This window comes from Watersipora subatra, chromosome 11 (assembly GCF_963576615.1).
Source record: "Watersipora subatra chromosome 11, tzWatSuba1.1, whole genome shotgun sequence".
Classification (NCBI taxonomy): Eukaryota; Metazoa; Bryozoa; class Gymnolaemata; order Cheilostomatida; family Watersiporidae; genus Watersipora; species Watersipora subatra.
Genome location: NC_088718.1, coordinates 3,683,552 through 3,701,523, shown reverse-complemented (window position 1 = coordinate 3,701,523; position 17,972 = coordinate 3,683,552). Strand labels below are relative to the sequence as shown.

At 34.2% G+C, this 17,972-nt stretch overlaps 1 protein-coding gene across 1 annotated transcript in view; it reads left to right on the top strand.

Annotated features, from left to right (window-relative positions):
* Window positions 1–17,972, top strand: part of LOC137408595 (uncharacterized) — a 32,479-nt gene that overhangs the window by 4,649 nt on the left and 9,858 nt on the right. Inside the window, exons 3-11 of the mRNA XM_068095177.1 lie at window positions 1,768–1,887; window positions 3,131–3,303; window positions 3,660–3,766; window positions 7,518–7,684; window positions 8,342–8,461; window positions 11,056–11,220; window positions 13,934–14,011; window positions 14,498–14,698; window positions 15,258–15,394. Coding sequence (XP_067951278.1) covers window positions 1,768–1,887; window positions 3,131–3,303; window positions 3,660–3,766; window positions 7,518–7,684; window positions 8,342–8,461; window positions 11,056–11,220; window positions 13,934–14,011; window positions 14,498–14,698; window positions 15,258–15,394 — 1,268 coding nt within the window. The remainder of the gene's footprint in view (window positions 1–1,767; window positions 1,888–3,130; window positions 3,304–3,659; window positions 3,767–7,517; window positions 7,685–8,341; window positions 8,462–11,055; window positions 11,221–13,933; window positions 14,012–14,497; window positions 14,699–15,257; window positions 15,395–17,972) is intronic.

Here is a 17,972-nt window from a genome sequence, read left to right as displayed (position 1 = left end):
ATGTACCACGAAAAAGTTCAGCCCGCACTGCAGCAAAGAATCTTTACTCTAGAATTAGATTGTGATTGGCTGAAGTCTTTAAGAACTCAAGTTAGCAGTTTGCAGACAATAACGCACAATTCTTTATGTGTCAGAAAATAACTGGTTGACATCATAGTTGCGTTTTGTCAAATATGTATGCATATTTTAGCCAGTTACAAGAAAACTGGTGCTTTTATCGTTTTTGCATGAAATAATGTGTTCAAAAATTGGTGTTAGCAAGTTGTTTCACCTGAAAAAGACCTTCAAAGGACTTTAGACTCTGTTCCATAACTCTGTCAGCCAATAATTAAATACGTGTATGTACAGCTAAGGGTTATAGAACTATATTTCATTCTACTATAGCTTTCATTCATTTCATTGAGTAAAGAAAATCTGCTGTATTTAGGCTAAGGTCAAGGCTGGTGCCCAGTACAGCCTATTATGTTTAAATTGATAGGAGATGAGCTTTAAACTGGCTACAGAGAAACCTCCTCAACCTACGATCTCCTCAACATTTGATTCTTTGGACATAAGCTGTAAAGTTTTGGCAACTATTTTTCTCAAAATTTAAATTAATTTTTAATGTACAATATCCAGTTTCATGGAATACTACAGTTTGAGAGTTCAGTGCATATTTACGTTGAGCCCCAACTTATAGTTTGGCTTTGAGGTGTTCGAATAACATTAAATGGTGGTTCCTGTATCAAAATCTATGGATCTACAACAGGCTGGCGGTAGCAGTTATGAAAAGTGGAACAAGTCTGTTTTTTTAGTTATGCCAGAGAATAATAAGGCAGCAATGGTAAACTTTTTCAGATTGAGTCTGTAGATTTCTGCATAGTTGTCTAATAGTTGTTATGAAAAAATGAATGTCATTGCTGAATCTCATTGCAGTGTTTTCACCTTTCTTTTTTGCAAAAAAGAAAGGTGAAAACAAGTGATAGTGGGAAATCTGATCATGATTATTAATGATGTAATTAAAAAAATGACAAATGTACAAACAGAAGAGTATATATATATAAATTATGTTATGAAGATCACACTGTAGGTTGCACCAGCTGCGTATATTTACTTGCTCAGAGTTCATTTCCCGCATTATCATGGTTAGAGTCTTCAACAAAAAAGTGATAAAAAATACATTTTATTGATTATTATTTTATTTATTTAATTTCATGCATATTTTTCAGTTGTTGTAAATTTGATTTTTATATGGTTTTTTATAAAATGTGTTTGTTTAAATGCTATGTGGGATTTCTGGCAGTATTTACCATTAACTTTTTGAACCGTAGAACAAATTAAACAAAACAAGATGTATTTTCATAAGAATATTTGTTCCAACATGTGGCAATCTTGGCGTGCGATTTGAATATCGGAGCAAATTAAATTTGCATGTCGAGGTTGGACTGTAATAGCTGACTGTAGTTGTCTACTCATGATAGTTGGCTTTCATTTAGCATTCATTCATATGTAATTGTGGCAGGCTATCTGTTGAAAAGATGTTGGTATATGTTAAGTATATAGTTTTTGAGTTATCTAAAATGTTTAATAGTTTTGAATTAATAATAATCGAAGATTATTAATAATTTTATATTGTTAGTAATTTTAAATTAATAATAATATAAAATTATCATTGATTTTAAATTATTATTAATTTTAAATTAATGATAGCTTCAAATTATTAGTTTAAAATCAAAAATAGAATAGTCTTAACTTTGAATTATTGAAATTAAATTGATTGTATTTCAGTTGCTGAGCAGATGCCTTATCGGTCACTACAAGTGTCCAACCGTCACTGCTCTGCATGTTCTATGAGAGACGCCTGCACTTGTGATGTTCATCTCTACAATACATACCATTGTGACGCAGGTACGACCTTTGTTGTCTTTTGTCAGCGAGAGCCCTTCACATTTATACCTCTGCGTCATGAGATTAACAACATTCAATTTATATTTATATATATACTTATATTGTTTTTTACCTTGGAGTTACAACCTAATGACTGAATTAGATTTTATTCAAATATAAAAATTGCTAACATTTTGTTTTTATTCAAAAATAATTGAACAAGAAACTGCAGTTTTGTTAATCTCGCTGTAACCCACCTATTAGGTTTATAGTTTTTTGTATACTATGGTTACTTTTGCTGCTTACATGTATATCCATCCTATTTTTCAAGGAGTTATCATATGCTACTAGCTTCATCAAGGAGTTATCATATCTTACTCACTTTATTAACCCTTTCACTGCACTCCCACTAGTTCATGCAAAATTTATGATCGACTGTGGTGGATGCATATTTGCAGAAGTTACAGTGGCTGTCTAGTAATTAAATATCATTGATTCGTGCCAACAAAACCAATGATCATTGGTACTTTAACGCATTGACAGTGATGTTCGAATATTTCTCTCAAAAATTGTTTTATATTCGCGAAGCAAATTTGAATTTTTGATCAGAAAATTCCAAATCGAAAACTGCATTTGTTTTTATGCTTCAACTTTGAGTTGTAATATGGCACCTGCAAGCACCTGCAAGCACTTGCAAGCACCTTCCGTGTTAGAAACAGAATAGCTTCTGTTGGTGACATCATGGCCGATTCAGATTTTAGTGAATAATCAGATAAGGAAAGTGACAGCACCAACTTTGACCGCTGCGGAAGTACTAGTGTGGTAAGAGTAAGTAAGATTGTAGAGGATCGTAATAGCTTCGTAGCTTCACATAGCTTTAGCAATGCACAATACATAGATCACTTGAGTTTTTTTGTACATGTAGTTTTGTTTGTTAACATGATGGCAGCATAAAATATGTAACAAAATTGTTTTAGTGTTTGAAAAAATTTTATTAGGTTCATATGTATCATGCAGCAAAATCGTCAATTTTCAGTAAAATGGTTGGCAGTAGGCCGAAAGTTGAATTTGTACATGGATGGCAGCGAAAAGGTCGAGTTATCATATTCTACTCATTTTGTCAAGAAGTTATCCTACCTTACTCACTATATCAAGGAGTTGTCATATCCTGCTTACATTTTCAATGAGTTGTCATATCATCGCGAGTTGCTATGATTAATAAAGATTTGGTTCACCACTTTCTGAAGTGCCATGTTTATTTCAGACACGTATGAGCCTCTTATCACTGTCGGTTGTCCATCGGACATCACTAGTGACACCGAGTCTGGTCTATCAACTGCGACTATTATTTGGCTCTCGGCCCAGGCTATCGACTATTCTACTTACATGTCTAAGCATGTGATACTCGAGACCAATGGATTTACAAACGTGACAAATGTAAGCATTAAGGTTCACTCAATAACTGGCTGCTCTGGCAATATGAACAATGGTGGAAAAATTATAGAATAGTAGCTTTAAATGTCGAGCATACTCTGCGAATAATAGCAAAGTTGCAAGATATTTTTTAAACAAAATTTTCAAAAAATGGGTTGAATATAAAATAATGATGAAACCTTCAACTTCACCATTGTTTCTTTTAAATATCAGAAAGTTGGATTTTGAGGCTAACTTGGTTAAATATCAAAAATTAGTTAGGTAAGTTTTTTGTTAAATTCTTAGCAAAGCTACAGAAGCTTAAGCTCTTTGTATTGTTGGCACATAGAAACGTACATATCTTGTGCGTTTACTTTTAGAATGTCAGAGATGTCAACAGTACCCATAAATCAAACACATTTCCTATCGGGGTATCAAAAGTGACACAGCGATTTGTTGATGGCAGTGGAAATGCTGTCAACTGCAGGTTTGAGCTAATTTGTGGATTTAATATATTAATAAGAACAAATCTATAGAGTGGATGTAATCTACTGTTGTTTTTAAAAGCAAAATCTAATAAAGTTAAAATATGTATTAAACTAATGTAGGTTAGTACTATGGTCATAGTGGATGATTTCACGTTAGTACTCAGAAAAACTATTTCCTGATTCAGACAATATAATTATATATATATATCTATATCTCAAAGTCCATAGTTTGGTTTGTCCAGTTAAAACTATTAAAATTTAAAAATGAAATATCCGCTTCATGCTGGATTTTGTCTCAGAACTTCCCGTTTGTAAGGCAGCAATCTTACCAATTAAGCTACGCTAAATGCAATGCATTTATTAGGCATAATGAGTTGCTATGTTGGCTAAAATATGGATAATACTCTGAGTTATGTAACGTCACTAAAGCTTGCTCTCACGGCTCTTTGTAGTAAGTTCAGCAACATTTATAATAGCATAGTCAAATTAGTCATTGACAATGTGCCAGACTAATGGCAAGTGGCAGGCAACTTCATTACTTGCCACAGTTCATAAGCTGGTTTTTAATACTCGTGTAACGGTGGGCATTCGACTAGTATATAAATTCAGCATGCGACGTGCTGCACCCTGCTATGCAAGTTTATGCAGGTGGGTGATTAATGTGAACCAAATAACTATGAAATCACAGGATGGCACAATTAAATCCCACACACATTTCACAAGAGCATTGTCATGCAACCTCTCTTGATTTATCCAAAAACGTTCGTCTAAATCAGACATAAGCAGGTGGATAAAACCATAAACACCATTTTAACTGCAGGCCACAAAAGTGAACAAGTACTACCTTGTTATCTATGAAGGAATCAGAGTTCTGTTGTATAAAAGCATAACATATGCATATCAATTATTTTTGCATTATAAAAACTTTTATTGATAAATGCTATTTTGTCATTGTGTGTGTGTCTGTCTGTTAGTCTGTGTAAATGGTACGTATTTCCAAATTCTTTTCCTGATTTCATTTAAACTCTGCACATGCTCCCTGCCGTAATTCAGGTCGTCAAAAATACTTGGTTTCAAAACTTCATCTGGTTATTGAGAACCACCCACTTAAACGCCTGCAGGTTATCTGATTGAATATGAAAAGCGCCTGGGAATTACAGGGCTTACAAGTATCGTGTATTATTATCACAAATATATTTTAAGTTCATTTTTTGGAACTTATACTTATATACAATACATTACTTTTAAGTTATTAAAGTATTAATGTATAAAAATAGTTAGGTACATTGTTTACAGAATTTCCCCCAATTTTGAGCTTGTAGTAATGTTTTGTACTTGACTAGAGTGGTTGCGACTCTGAACTATTGAGTTAAATGAGTTGCGATAAAATATTCTTACATTTGTTTTAATATAATTTGCGGTAATCTCCTTTATTACTGGTTACAACAAACCGTATATCAATTATGAAACATAAACCATAAAATAGAATTTGCAAAGTCAGTATGCGTACGAGTGGAGAAATAGTGACGACATGGTCGGCTGCCTCTGTTCAACTTAGCTATTAAGTAGTACTATATTAGAAATTAAAAAACCTTTTTTCCAAACATTTTTGCATTTATAAAATTATCAATCTGCAATATGAAGTTGGTAAAAATTTGGTTGTGCCATTTAGCTGAAGTGATAACTTGAAAGCTTTCAACTAAAGCTCAACCTGGAGTGGCTTTTCCCATGTCACTATTTTTTGTGAAGTTCTGCTAAGCCTTGAAATGCTGCATAGATTACATAATGCAGTTATACCTCGACATACCAGTGTCCCAACAGACAAAAATCTTGAGATATGAGAGGAAATCTCGAGCAAGGTTTTGCCTTGAGATATGAGACCAATTGGAGATACGAGCATAATAGACAGTTATTGGGGCGGCCGTTATGTAGACAAGTATGCCAGTGACCGCCTTTTAAAACAGCATCGCACAGTTTTTCTCATTAGAGCAGTTTGAAAAAAATTTAGAAAGGCCAGCTAAAAGTTAACGCGAGCCTAAATGAGAGGCAAAAAATAATAAAAAATGAATGCAAAGACAAAATTAATAAATTTTTAGAGTTAGACTAAAACTCATTTTAAGTGTGTACATAGTAAGTACATAGTAAGTACATAGTAAGCTAAATTCATTTAAGTTCAGATTAAAATGTTGTGTAGTGTCACTAAAGTGTTGCGTACCAAATGTGTTGCCTTCAAGTCTCTCTCACAATGCCATTGGCCACTACCATCTGTCTCAAAGATAAGAACTCCATACAGTACTTTACATAATAATGTCGCATTTTATTGCGGATCATACCTACTAGAAAGGTATTTGTTGCTTTGTGAGTGTGGGCGGTGAGTTAGAACAATTAAAAAACCGTTTTTCTATCGGAATAACCTGTTTTAATTAGTTTTTTCAGGAGGAGAGAACAGATAAATTTTTATTTATAGACATACCTCAACGTATGAGCTTAATGCATTCAAGAACTGAGCTCGTATGTCGATTTACTCACATCTCAAGGCACTATTTACTGTATAAAATAACTAAATACAAAATAATCCATTACCATAGCATGTAAAAACACATAAAACAGGATACTACATTGAAAAATGTGTTTTTAACTGTTGTAATTCAGTACATGCCCTGCAAAATAACAACTACTTATTTTGTTGTTAAAATATGCAATAAGATGTAGCATTACTTTGTACACTACTGTAAGTTTTTACCTTTGTGACAGACAAAGTGGTTAACAGTGGTCTGAGAGAGACTTGATAGCAATGCATTCTGTACAATAGAATTTTGTAACACTACGTAACAAAATCTTTAAATTTAATTCAAACAAATTTAGCTTACCTTGAAAGCTAAATTTTAATCCTTTACTAAACTTGCTTTAATTCTGTAGTCTTAATCTTTTATTATCTGTTTTCGGTTTTGCCCTGTTTGCATTGTGTTCACAATTAATTTTAGCCAATCTTTTGAAACAAAATTTTTAAACTGAATCGAGGAAAAAGAATGAGTTATGCTGTTCTTGAAAGTGGCCTTTTGCATACTTGGCCATATAGTGGCCATCGACAACCGGCTTGTATGCTCATATCTCAAAGATTACTCGTATCTCAAGGAAAAAACTTGCTCGAAATGCTACTCATACCTGGGTCTTTTCTGTACGTTGAGCACTCGCATGTCGAGGTATCGCTGTAGATATTTTATTTAAGAAAATTTGATTTGAGGTACGGAAAAATTGACAAACGAGCTCAATCCAAGAATGCATTAAACTCACATGTGGAAGTATAATAGCATTAGTAATGACTTCAAAAAAGGCTTTCTTCATAAGTTACAACAGCATTTTTGAAATCAGACCAACTATAACAGTACAAACAATTAATGTTTATTATTGTATCTAATTCCTAGAGGTATTTATATTATATAACCAATACCGTTAAATCGATAAGCGACGGCATTTTTCAATGGTTCTTTTGCATTGATATTGATGACTATTCTATCAAATTTTTTTTCTTCAAATTAACTTACTTCTATGGGAGGTCTTGAAACAATAATTTTTTTCTATAAGGAGGATTTTTCTATGAATATAAAATACAGATTTTACCACCCGATATAAAAAGGCATACGTAGATTCACACTAACAAGTACAGACAAATCAAAAAATTATTTAAATGTGTGATTTTTTATGGAGAAGTTTGTAGCCAAGTGACGCTTTTTATGTTTGTTTATGTAGTTTTAAAGTCACTGTGGTTGATAATGAAGTCCCTAAAATCTTCAACTGCCCTAGCGCTACGATATATGACAACACTACATCACTGATGGCTACCAAACGCATTTACTGGCCAGAGGTCACAAGTACAGACAACTCCGGTGTAAAGCCAACTTCAAAACTTTATATTAGTAAGTCTCATTTAGGTGTTTAATGATCATTTAATGACAAATATGCATCGATACTACTATTATTACAAGCACTCTGTCTGCCGTGACAGATTGCGCCGTGACAGATCGCGCCGTGAAAGATCATCAGATGTAACAACTATAAATAATGTACAACTACTTCTGAAATGAAATTCAATGGGTGGTTGATCGCTGCAGTTGTTAGATTGTTAGTCTACCATGCTGAAAGTCGAGGGAACAAGTCCTGCATAATGTATTCTTTTTGCAACCTCCAACCATGGTGATGAATGGACAAGTTTTTTATTATGGTTATGATCCATAATATTTGGTTTGATTCATAAACATTCATAAAACTTTATTGTCTGAGAAATACAAGTCACTGCGATGCTAGTATTTCTCACATTTCAGTAAAAAGATTTTCTCTTATTTCAGTAAAATTAGTGATTTTATTGTCTGAGATTGGAAGCAATTCTTAAAATCAAAATATGTTATATCGTACACTTTTAACTAGCAGCTCGCTTAGCACTCACAATAATTTTCATGTTTAAAATGTCTGACTGGTTTTGACAACAAACTAATATTCAGCTGCCTTTTTATATTTATAAGCATTGCATTCCTTGCTTAATCATCTGTTAGCTGACTTGTTGAACTGTGTTGTAGATAACATTCTTAAGGCAAATGGAGACCAATATTTTGGTATTGGATATTCCACTGTGCGGATTGAATTCATTGATCAATCAAAAAACTTTGCTTCCTGTCGATTTGATGTTGTTGTGAAAGGTAAGTCAACAGTGATAGACTAAGATATGACATGATACGACACGTTGACATAACTCTAAATTTTGTATGTAATATCGAACATGGTCTCGGACAGACATGTATAACTCATGAAAGTCTACAATCCTTTTTTCTTCTTACAAGGCAAGAAGATTTAATCTATGGTGATTGAAAATATTTCTGATTTTAATAACCAATAATACAAAATAGCCATTCAGCATCTGAAATAGAATTGACAATGTCCTACACATCGATAACAATAGACAATTAGGTACAGGGCGTATAAAATAGCTCTCCAATTTTATTAATATGTGTTGGTCTTGTAATGGGAATAGGACAGGATTAAATAACTTCCTTTAGGCCTCTCTCTATATCACTGTATGCCGAGGGTTGTCCTCTCAGTGAGTTTTCATCGACTATCTACACCATAAATCGTTTGGATCATTGAGGCAACGCGGTTACATCGGAAAATATTGCAACTGTCAAACTTTCCTGATAGTTTACCCAAAATTCAGGGCAGTTTGTGTAATGCATACCACATCGGCAATCATGATTGGTCGTCGTGGATTGCACGACTATACTTTTCTGCATGTGTGTTGCGGCGAAACAAGTATTTCTTTGATTTCCGCAGCTGCATTGTATAATGAGAATGTTATACCGCAAACTATACCTGATGTAAACACGGATGAGTTGCTGATAGTTTGAACGTTGTTATTGCAGACGGTCATCAAAACGTTGTGCAATTAAGACCGACATACGGCGATATGGTGTGTACTAGTCTTTAGTTTTATTTATGCAAACATTTAAAAGACTTGGTTATGGCTTTTAAATTTATTTAATACTCCTTCTTGTCTTTTCTTGGCTAGGTAGCCTACGCATTGAGTGACCTTTAGCCTTAGATCACATGACCCTAACAGACTACTTACTATTATTTTTAATTCACTTCATCTTTAGCGAGTGCCGTCCATTTTAGTAGTTGACCATCATTTATCATTTTTTATTGATTGCCGTCAATAGCAAATTACTAATTATCAAAATTTAAATAAACTTTGTACATGTAGTTAAGTTTTTTTAATCCAATAGTTAAATATCAAAAATATATTCAAAACTAATAGTGACAACAAAATCAACATTCTACATATATTTTGCAGTTTTGCCATTATCTCCTATGTTGGTGTTTTCTTTTGTTGTAGCGCAACCATGCAACAGAATTGTTCTGTACCATCACTCATACTTTCGTATTCCTTCTCCACATCTGGTTTTGTTGGAATTGTTTCTTCTTTGATGAAAAATGTTTTTAATTCTTTTCTTTATCTGACAATGGTTTGAGCTTGGGTTTCTAACAGAATTACTGCAATGTGGAGTTCAGCCAATCATGCCATAGTACATCTCCGCTTGTTTACTTTCTGCGTATAACTCGATGTAAAGAAAACCGCTTCATCCCTCGCAACTCTACAAAGAGCCACACCATTTTGAGAGTAAGACAAAGACATATATATTTCACAAATATACAGTATATGTATACAGTCAGCGGTGGGCATGCAATTGAGCTGCATTCAATTAGACTTCCAGGTGCTCTGGTTTCCTGGACTCATCAGGGCTCTTTATATATAGAAGCGTATCGAAAAGATTTGCTCTCTGCCGGGAAAGCTAACTTGATAACAGGTCGGTCTTTTTAGAACCTGTTTAGCAGCAGGTCGGTTGTTCATCTGCCGGCTTAGTCACAGCCAGTCTTCCTTTCTACCATCTTGGTCACCAGAAGGTCTTCTTCTCTGCCGACTCAGTCATGAGTTATTCTCCTTTTCTGTTGGCTTGGTGACTGGTCCAGCTGTCCTACCAGGTCCTTGCAGGTCAAGGGTCGTATGGCTATACTTTTGACCAAGTCAAGGACCAGCACGGCCTCTTTTTGGCTCAGTTCAGCAGAGCTTATCTGAGTCCCTGGCAGCTCAGAGGGGCCGAGCTGGCCTCCTGGCCTCAGTATGCTGGCTCCACTTAGTCTCGGGCCCTGGCTATCACTTGCTGTCACATATAGTAAATCTCTACTTGCTGACTCTATGTATATAGTTCAAAGGTGGAAAGATGTTAAAGTAGAATTTTATAACGTGAGCCAGTTTTTACTTCTATCATTCACACTCTGCCTTGCAGTCTAGCCAGTTGTTTCTAAATTTTTAATTAGTCCTGATTTTATGCAGTTTTCATTCAGTTTTTGTTTGAACAGCTGTCACTGTATTCCAAGTTATATTTAATGTGTTGCTTAACTTTCTATTACTGGTCCGCACTCAAGTTAGCTGAAGCCTACTAGCATTTCACATCTACAGTTTTTCAAACTATTGTTTTCTATCAGTTTAATTCTATGAGCTTTATAGACAGTTCATAAGTTTTACCATTGTATTTTAGCATCACGTAGAGTCCTGACTCCCAGAAACGTTTTAGGTAGTATCCAATATTGCTACAAAAGGGACTCGGGAAACCTTATTTAGACATAATCTTTAATGTTTAAATTATACTGTAGTTCGAAAGTATTTTAATGACTTTTGTTTGTCACTCATCTCTGAATACTCATCAACGTTAAAATTATTAGGTTTAAATCTTTGTAGACTATTCTCCACCTACTGTGCAGCAGTGTTATGGCACGAATAATAGTGTCATATTAAGCGATGACACTCAGGCCTATGTAGACTGGGTAGAGCCAATGTTTATAGACAACAGCGGGCTGAGTGTCAACATTAGCAGTGATAAACAGCCAGGATACTTCCGAAAAGGTAAGCCATAAAAAACCTTTGTATAGATCAAAGATATTCACAGAAAAGAATTTTAAATTCACTCTGAATTAAAAAAAATATTCCATCAGTTTGCTTTTACTGGAGTTGTTCCATCACAGTTTTCTGTTTGTAAAAGAGCAGATAATTTGTACTAGTTTACCCAAAGGTAATTTTAATCATTCACAAGTTAATTAATATTGTTAATAATATCTGCTAGCGAAACCATCGGGTCGTACTTACTATTTCATCACTCTGCATAGTAACTAGTACATAGTCACAACTGGCAGTTACTCCTACCAGTAATTAGAACATATTCATTTCAATTACACCGTATCAATAAGCCAGTATTTTCATTGTGTTAAAGTCCACACTATATGTAGGCATACCCAGATGATCATTTGATTTATTATCATTTGATCATTCCACAGTTAGTAGAAACGCAAATATAATGGTATAATGCTATGTTTAAAAATTGTACAATATAGCGAACCCAACCATATAACATAAATTTGTTCTGGTGCTGACATTGTAAGATAAAAATGTTGTAGGCCTATAGAGGGGTATAAAAACTCAGAGTAATTATCTAATGCAAACACCCTAGTAAAAAAGACATCAAAATTTAATGTACATATTAAAAAAAAGTAAAAAATAGTATATTAACTTTAGTAGCTATAGTTACATATGATGAATTAAAGTTTATAGTAAACATTAGTTTAAACACTAAAATGCACCATAAATTCAATATCGTTTCATCAATGCAGCGAGAACATTGTATCTCTTTCAGGTGTTGTGGTCGGATTTTCGGTGAATAGCATATCGGCATCTTCGTGACTGCAACAAAAAGAAGCACACTGACCGCTAAATTTGAATTTCGAGAGACATTTTAGTTGGTGTCGTAAGATGAAGAAAATGCTGTAACGAAAGGCACAGAAAAAATTTGTGTTTTATGTCGTAAGGCAAAAAACTGTAAGAAAAGGACGTATTAACCCTGGGTCCCCTGTATAGCTATTTACCAGCTACATGCCTGGTGTTGCACGGGTAATAGAATAATTACCTAATGAATTTCAGTAACTTACCTGGAAAGCTAGATATTCACTAAAATCTTTACTAAAACAATACCTATGTTTTGAGTCAACTTTATAATCATTACGGGTAACGATCAACAGGTCTAGTTATTCACCCCAAGCAAGCACTTTTAGCATGAGTATTTTAACCAATGCAATGACTACGTTTTCCGCCTTTAGATCAAAGGTTCTGAGATCAAATCCAATGCCGTGCAGATGTTTCATTGTTAAATTTTAATTGCTATAACTGGACAAATGGTCTAACAAAAAGACAAACACAATGATTTATAAATATATATGTCATAAGTGGCAGTGATAGAAAAATGTTCAAATGTTGGTCTTGACAGCATTGACAGTCCCGGTAACAATACAATTAATACTGGTAATATTAGCCAAGTACTGTCATAAGATGTCAGTTTATAGTTGAAGATGAACTTACAGAAAAATTTAGTAGATTTTAACAGAAAGTGTCAATATTTTGCAATTCTTTTTTATGTTTGAGGTGATTTGACTGCCAGAATATTTCAAGATTACAATCGACAAAACTTGGTCACAATTAACACGCTCAGATCAACCGAAAGTGTGATGATGACATCTATAGTAGCAAAGAGATCTACAAAATAGAAACGCGTAACTTTGCAAATTGAATGCACTGACCGATATCAACTATAGCAATGATAGCAACTAGTGAGGTTATGTAACACGAGTTTTTTTCTGCCTGTTTTAACCACGATCATGTTTTGTCGATTTTAATCTTGAAACATTCTGGCAGTCAGATCACCTCAAGCTTCAAAAACAATCACAAATGATAGAACAATACTGAATTTTTCTGATAGATTCTACTAAAGTTTCGCGTAAGTTCATTTATGAAACATTGCTATTAGCTTGTCTTATTGATCTGTTGCACACGCAGAACAAAATCAAAGCAGATTTCACAAATACACAAAGAAGTTAGTATCATATTTAGACATCCCGCAATCATTTGCGTGTAGTTTTTATTAAAATTTAATTGTACCTATCGGTTTGTGAGTCTCGCCTTGTGGATTTTGATAATAATAAAGTCTTTATTACATAAAAACACAAAATGAAAATTTGATAAATTTTTTCTGAAATTTAGCTATTGTAAAACTGTCGAAGCTATTGTTAAAAATATTAAAACCATTGTTTACTCTTCACTAGTGAGTTGGAATGTTGGTATTTCATGATTTGCTCATTGTCACTTATGAGTTGGCAGGTCGGTATGTTATGGTTTGTTCATTGTCACTAGTGAGTTTATATGTGAATGGTTACATTGTTTGATCCAATAAATCTGAACCAAAGATCATTTTTAGCAGTCAAGTATCAAACAGTAACATTGAAGCAATACTGCAGGTACAAACAAATGTCAAGGGCCAGCTGTGTCTGTATAAGCTGATGCAACATTGTTCAGTTTCAAGCTACTTGGTTTCAGTTCTGGTGATTTATCCAAAGAACTCATCTGATCTGACATTGGAAACATTGCTATTGCTATTCAATGCCATCTTTCTATTGCTAAATAACATTCTTTTTGGCTTTGAGCTTTACAGCTCATTTTCAAACTTAACTTCATTTATAATGAGCTGTCTATCAGCAGATTTGTGTCATCAGTGTAACTGTTATTCATTTTCCAGGATCTCATACAGTCACCTACACAGCTACTGACGCTTTTGGAAATTCAAACTCATGCTCCTTCAACTTTACAGTCAAAGGTAACATACAGTAACTTCAAAAACCGGCTAATATCTAGCTGTTTTGTTCAACAGTAAGGAAGAATCCAAGTGCAAACTAAAGCAACTATAAAAGACCTTGACACAATTTTAACCGAGGTCATTATAAATAGATATGACATTGTCGTGCGCTCAAAAAATAACATTAAATGTTGTATATGCTAAAAAAACTGCAACTTTTTTTCAGCTATAAAAGTTCATTGCAAGTGTATAACAGGTAGGGGTATTAAAAGTGAATATAATTAAAGCTGGCATGTTTTACATAGGGTTGTTTTCTCAGACCAAACTGTGCATATCAAGAGTAGGTAGCTCCTACAGAGGTTTTACCAGCTAAGACAATTTTAAGCATTAGTAAAATAGTAATGGGCAACATATCATTAAGCTCAATTATTTTGTGGCCTGGTAACATATTGGCTAATTGATTATCATTATGGGTAAGGTCAAGGTTGTTGCCATTGACCGTTACAGGGTATCCATGTAAGGCAATCCGGGCACCTTTGAACGGAGCTCTGGTTTGTGACAACATCGCAGATGGTGCAAGCTGTCAAATTTTCTGCCAGAATCCTTATGAATTTGAGAGTCTCTCAGACGTTATCGCCCTGCCAGAAACTTATTTATGCAAAGGAAAGGGAACTTGGTACCCAACAAATAAGGTGCCTAACTGTGTTGGTGAGTACTAAGTCTTGTTCTCTTTTGTAAAAATAAACTTGCACAAAACTAGTATATTTCATTAGAAAGTATCAGTATTCTTTATCATTTACGATTGTCTTTGATGCTTGATATGATTGGACTGCCAGGATGTTTCAAGGTTAAAATCGATAAAATTTGATCACTGTTAAAATGCTCAGATTCTGCGGATGTGCGATTATGACATCTATATATAGTAGTTGCAAAGAAACCGACAGAATGAAAACGCATAACGCTGCAACTTGAACACAATAGCTGGTATCAACTATAGCAATGATAACAACTAGTAATGGCATTTCACAAGCATTTCTCTTCTGAGCGTTTTAACCATGATCAAGTTTAATATAGAAACATCCTGGCAGTCAGACTACTACAAACATCAAAAACAATCTCAAATGATAGAAAAATTCTGATACTTTCTGATAAAATCTACAAAGATTTTGTCAAGTTCATCTTTAAAGCCACATTTCTATCATTTAGTAATATCAGTGGCATGAATAGACAACTTACAAATAAAGTTATGTCTCAATATACATCGCAGAGCACCAAGGTATCTTCAAGAGGTTGCCTAAAACTTATTACTATGATGGAGACTGCAAAGACCCAGCCGTTAGTGAGGATCTCCGAAAGAATGCTGCGAAACATTACAGAGGATTTGTCGAAGGACAATACTTCAAGGTCAGCAAATTTATCTCTGTATTTTTCATGCGTTTCTATTGATCACATTGAGCACAACAGTGATAAGTTTCAGTGTAACAGTTTTTGAAAACAATTGTAGAGCAGACAACGCTTATGCATTCATAGGATTTTCTTTCAAATCATCATGCTAGCACACATGCAATAGCAGATTATTGATGAATTTATATTTTTTATGTTATTGTTATCAACTCAGTTAGCTAAACAATAGAATTTTTTGTGGCAGCTATTTTGACATTTTTGAAGAGAATCTCTCTCATCTTTTTCAATCTGAGATTTTTGAGGGCTCTGCTTACAAAGCCGGTTGAGCCATGTTCTGGTGCAACAATCTATTTATATCAGGTTGTTAGGCAGAGTATCACAGATAGAATCATAAAATTTGAGGTCATTCGAAGAATCAGTTTTCTTGTAACTGGCTAAAATGTACATTTTCATTTTATCACGACCCATAAAACAGTGACAGTTTTGGTCAGTCATTTGATGCTGTGTGCAAAGAGTGGTTTAAGGCTGTTGACTGATAAATCAATGGAGTTTAAACCATGCATATAGAGGACCGTGCAAAAACTATGGTAATAGCCGAATTTTGCAGTTTTTTTATTGAAAAAGAGCAAGTTGTTGGTAAAAATCATCATTTGCATTTCCTCTGATCACTCCTAATAATATCACTAGTTTAATGAGTTTGATGGCTTCTCAAAAAATATTACTCGCAGTGCGTGGATGCAATTTGTTATTCAAGGTTAAATCTAGCGTTAGTTTTACTGCATGTTAGCAATGTCTGTAGCACTGTACCACTGAAGTGTTCTGCACATACAGATAGCAAAAGTTTTTAACTCTAGAGATAGATTTAGGAACTCAAACTTAAACAACAGCACAAATTTTTGGCTTTTTGAGTTGGTGTTTGAGTTTTTGAAACTAATTCTTTTAGTACACCGTCTAAACCCTAGGTTTAGACAGCCACACTATGGTCCGTGGACCAAATGTGGCCAACTTGCCTATGTGGAGTGGCCGACTTGCTTGTGCGAATTTTTGCGCGTGAAATAATTCGTGAAACTTGATGGATTTGTTCGCCATGACCTTTGTGCTATATAATTATTGCAAGCTTCCAAAAATTCTGCAACATAACTTTTTGACCAAAACTACACGTACACAGTGAACCTTCGCGGTAAGATTTTAATTCTTTCTGGTTTTGACATCGTAAGGCGAAAAGTTTGTATAGAGGAAGTATAGAAATCTATAGTAAGTATTCAATGCTAACATCCGCTGGTAAAATTCTCATTATTTTATATACATGCTGCACATATGAAAAATTACTAACAAAATAGTATATTAGCTTTAGTAACTATAGTTACCTAGAGTAACTTCAATGTATTTAGTGGTTATGATCTGCAATAAAGTGTAGCATTTTGATGTAATATGTGCAGCACATGCCGTAGAGAGTTCTTACATTCGAGAAAGACGTATAACATAAATACTGAATTAAATTTAAATGAATTTAGCTTACTAAACACACTATTATAGCTTAGTGTTGGTTTGTATTTTTAAATATTTAAATGAACTTAAACTTTTTTATTGCTAAAATTTTATCACTTATTTGTTTCTAGTTTCATCTTCAAAATTACTAATAATGAATAACAAAGAACTGAGCAGGATTGAGCATCATCTCTCTTTCATTCGTTGTTAGGGGGATTTCAGCGATTAGCATATCGACATATTTGTGGTTTCAACATAATCAGCAAACCGACTGCCAAACTTGAAATTCGAAAGAAATTTTTAATTTCGTATGTCGAAAAACATTTCGTATGGAGAGGGCAAGAATTTAGCGTGTTCTTCATTGCAGAGCAAAAAAATCATATAACAGGGTCATCGTAACCCGAGGGCACACAGTACATGTATATATAGATTTTCTAAATGCTGTACTCTGCATTAGTGGTGGGCACGAGTACTTCTTGGCCAACGGGTTTTTTTGGGTATCGGGTTTGTTGATACAAGTTTGATGTCTAGAATTTCAAAACATCAGATATATCTTAAAATTATAATTCTATTCCATTTATTTATTACTTTTTACTATTGTCGAGCGACCGATTTTCGTGCTCACAGCGTTAATAGGCGAGTTGTTAAACGATGCTTAGAGTGCAATAGACTGCGTATTTGTCCACTCTACTCAACGGATTCGTGTACGAAAACTCGAACCCGCAAGATCGAAACCCAAAGCCACAAAATTGAAATGCTCAAAATCTCTATGACCCGATACTCGAGAGAAGATAAACCCACGAGTTCAACAAGTTTTGCTACCCGTGACCAGCACTACTCTGCATTGTATCAGCATGCAATTGTATTACATCACCTCTTTCTGCATGATTCATGTATTAACGTACATGTACTTATACATGTAATTACATCAGCATTTCATTGACTAGTATTCTCTTGTGGCACCTATAAATATGTTGACAACATAGTTTGGTTTCATACCCATGTACTTCCATTTATCTTTAAATGGACTTATCGATACTGGCTAGCGCAGATAAAAAGCAGAAATTTCATTCTACTATTCGAATATTTA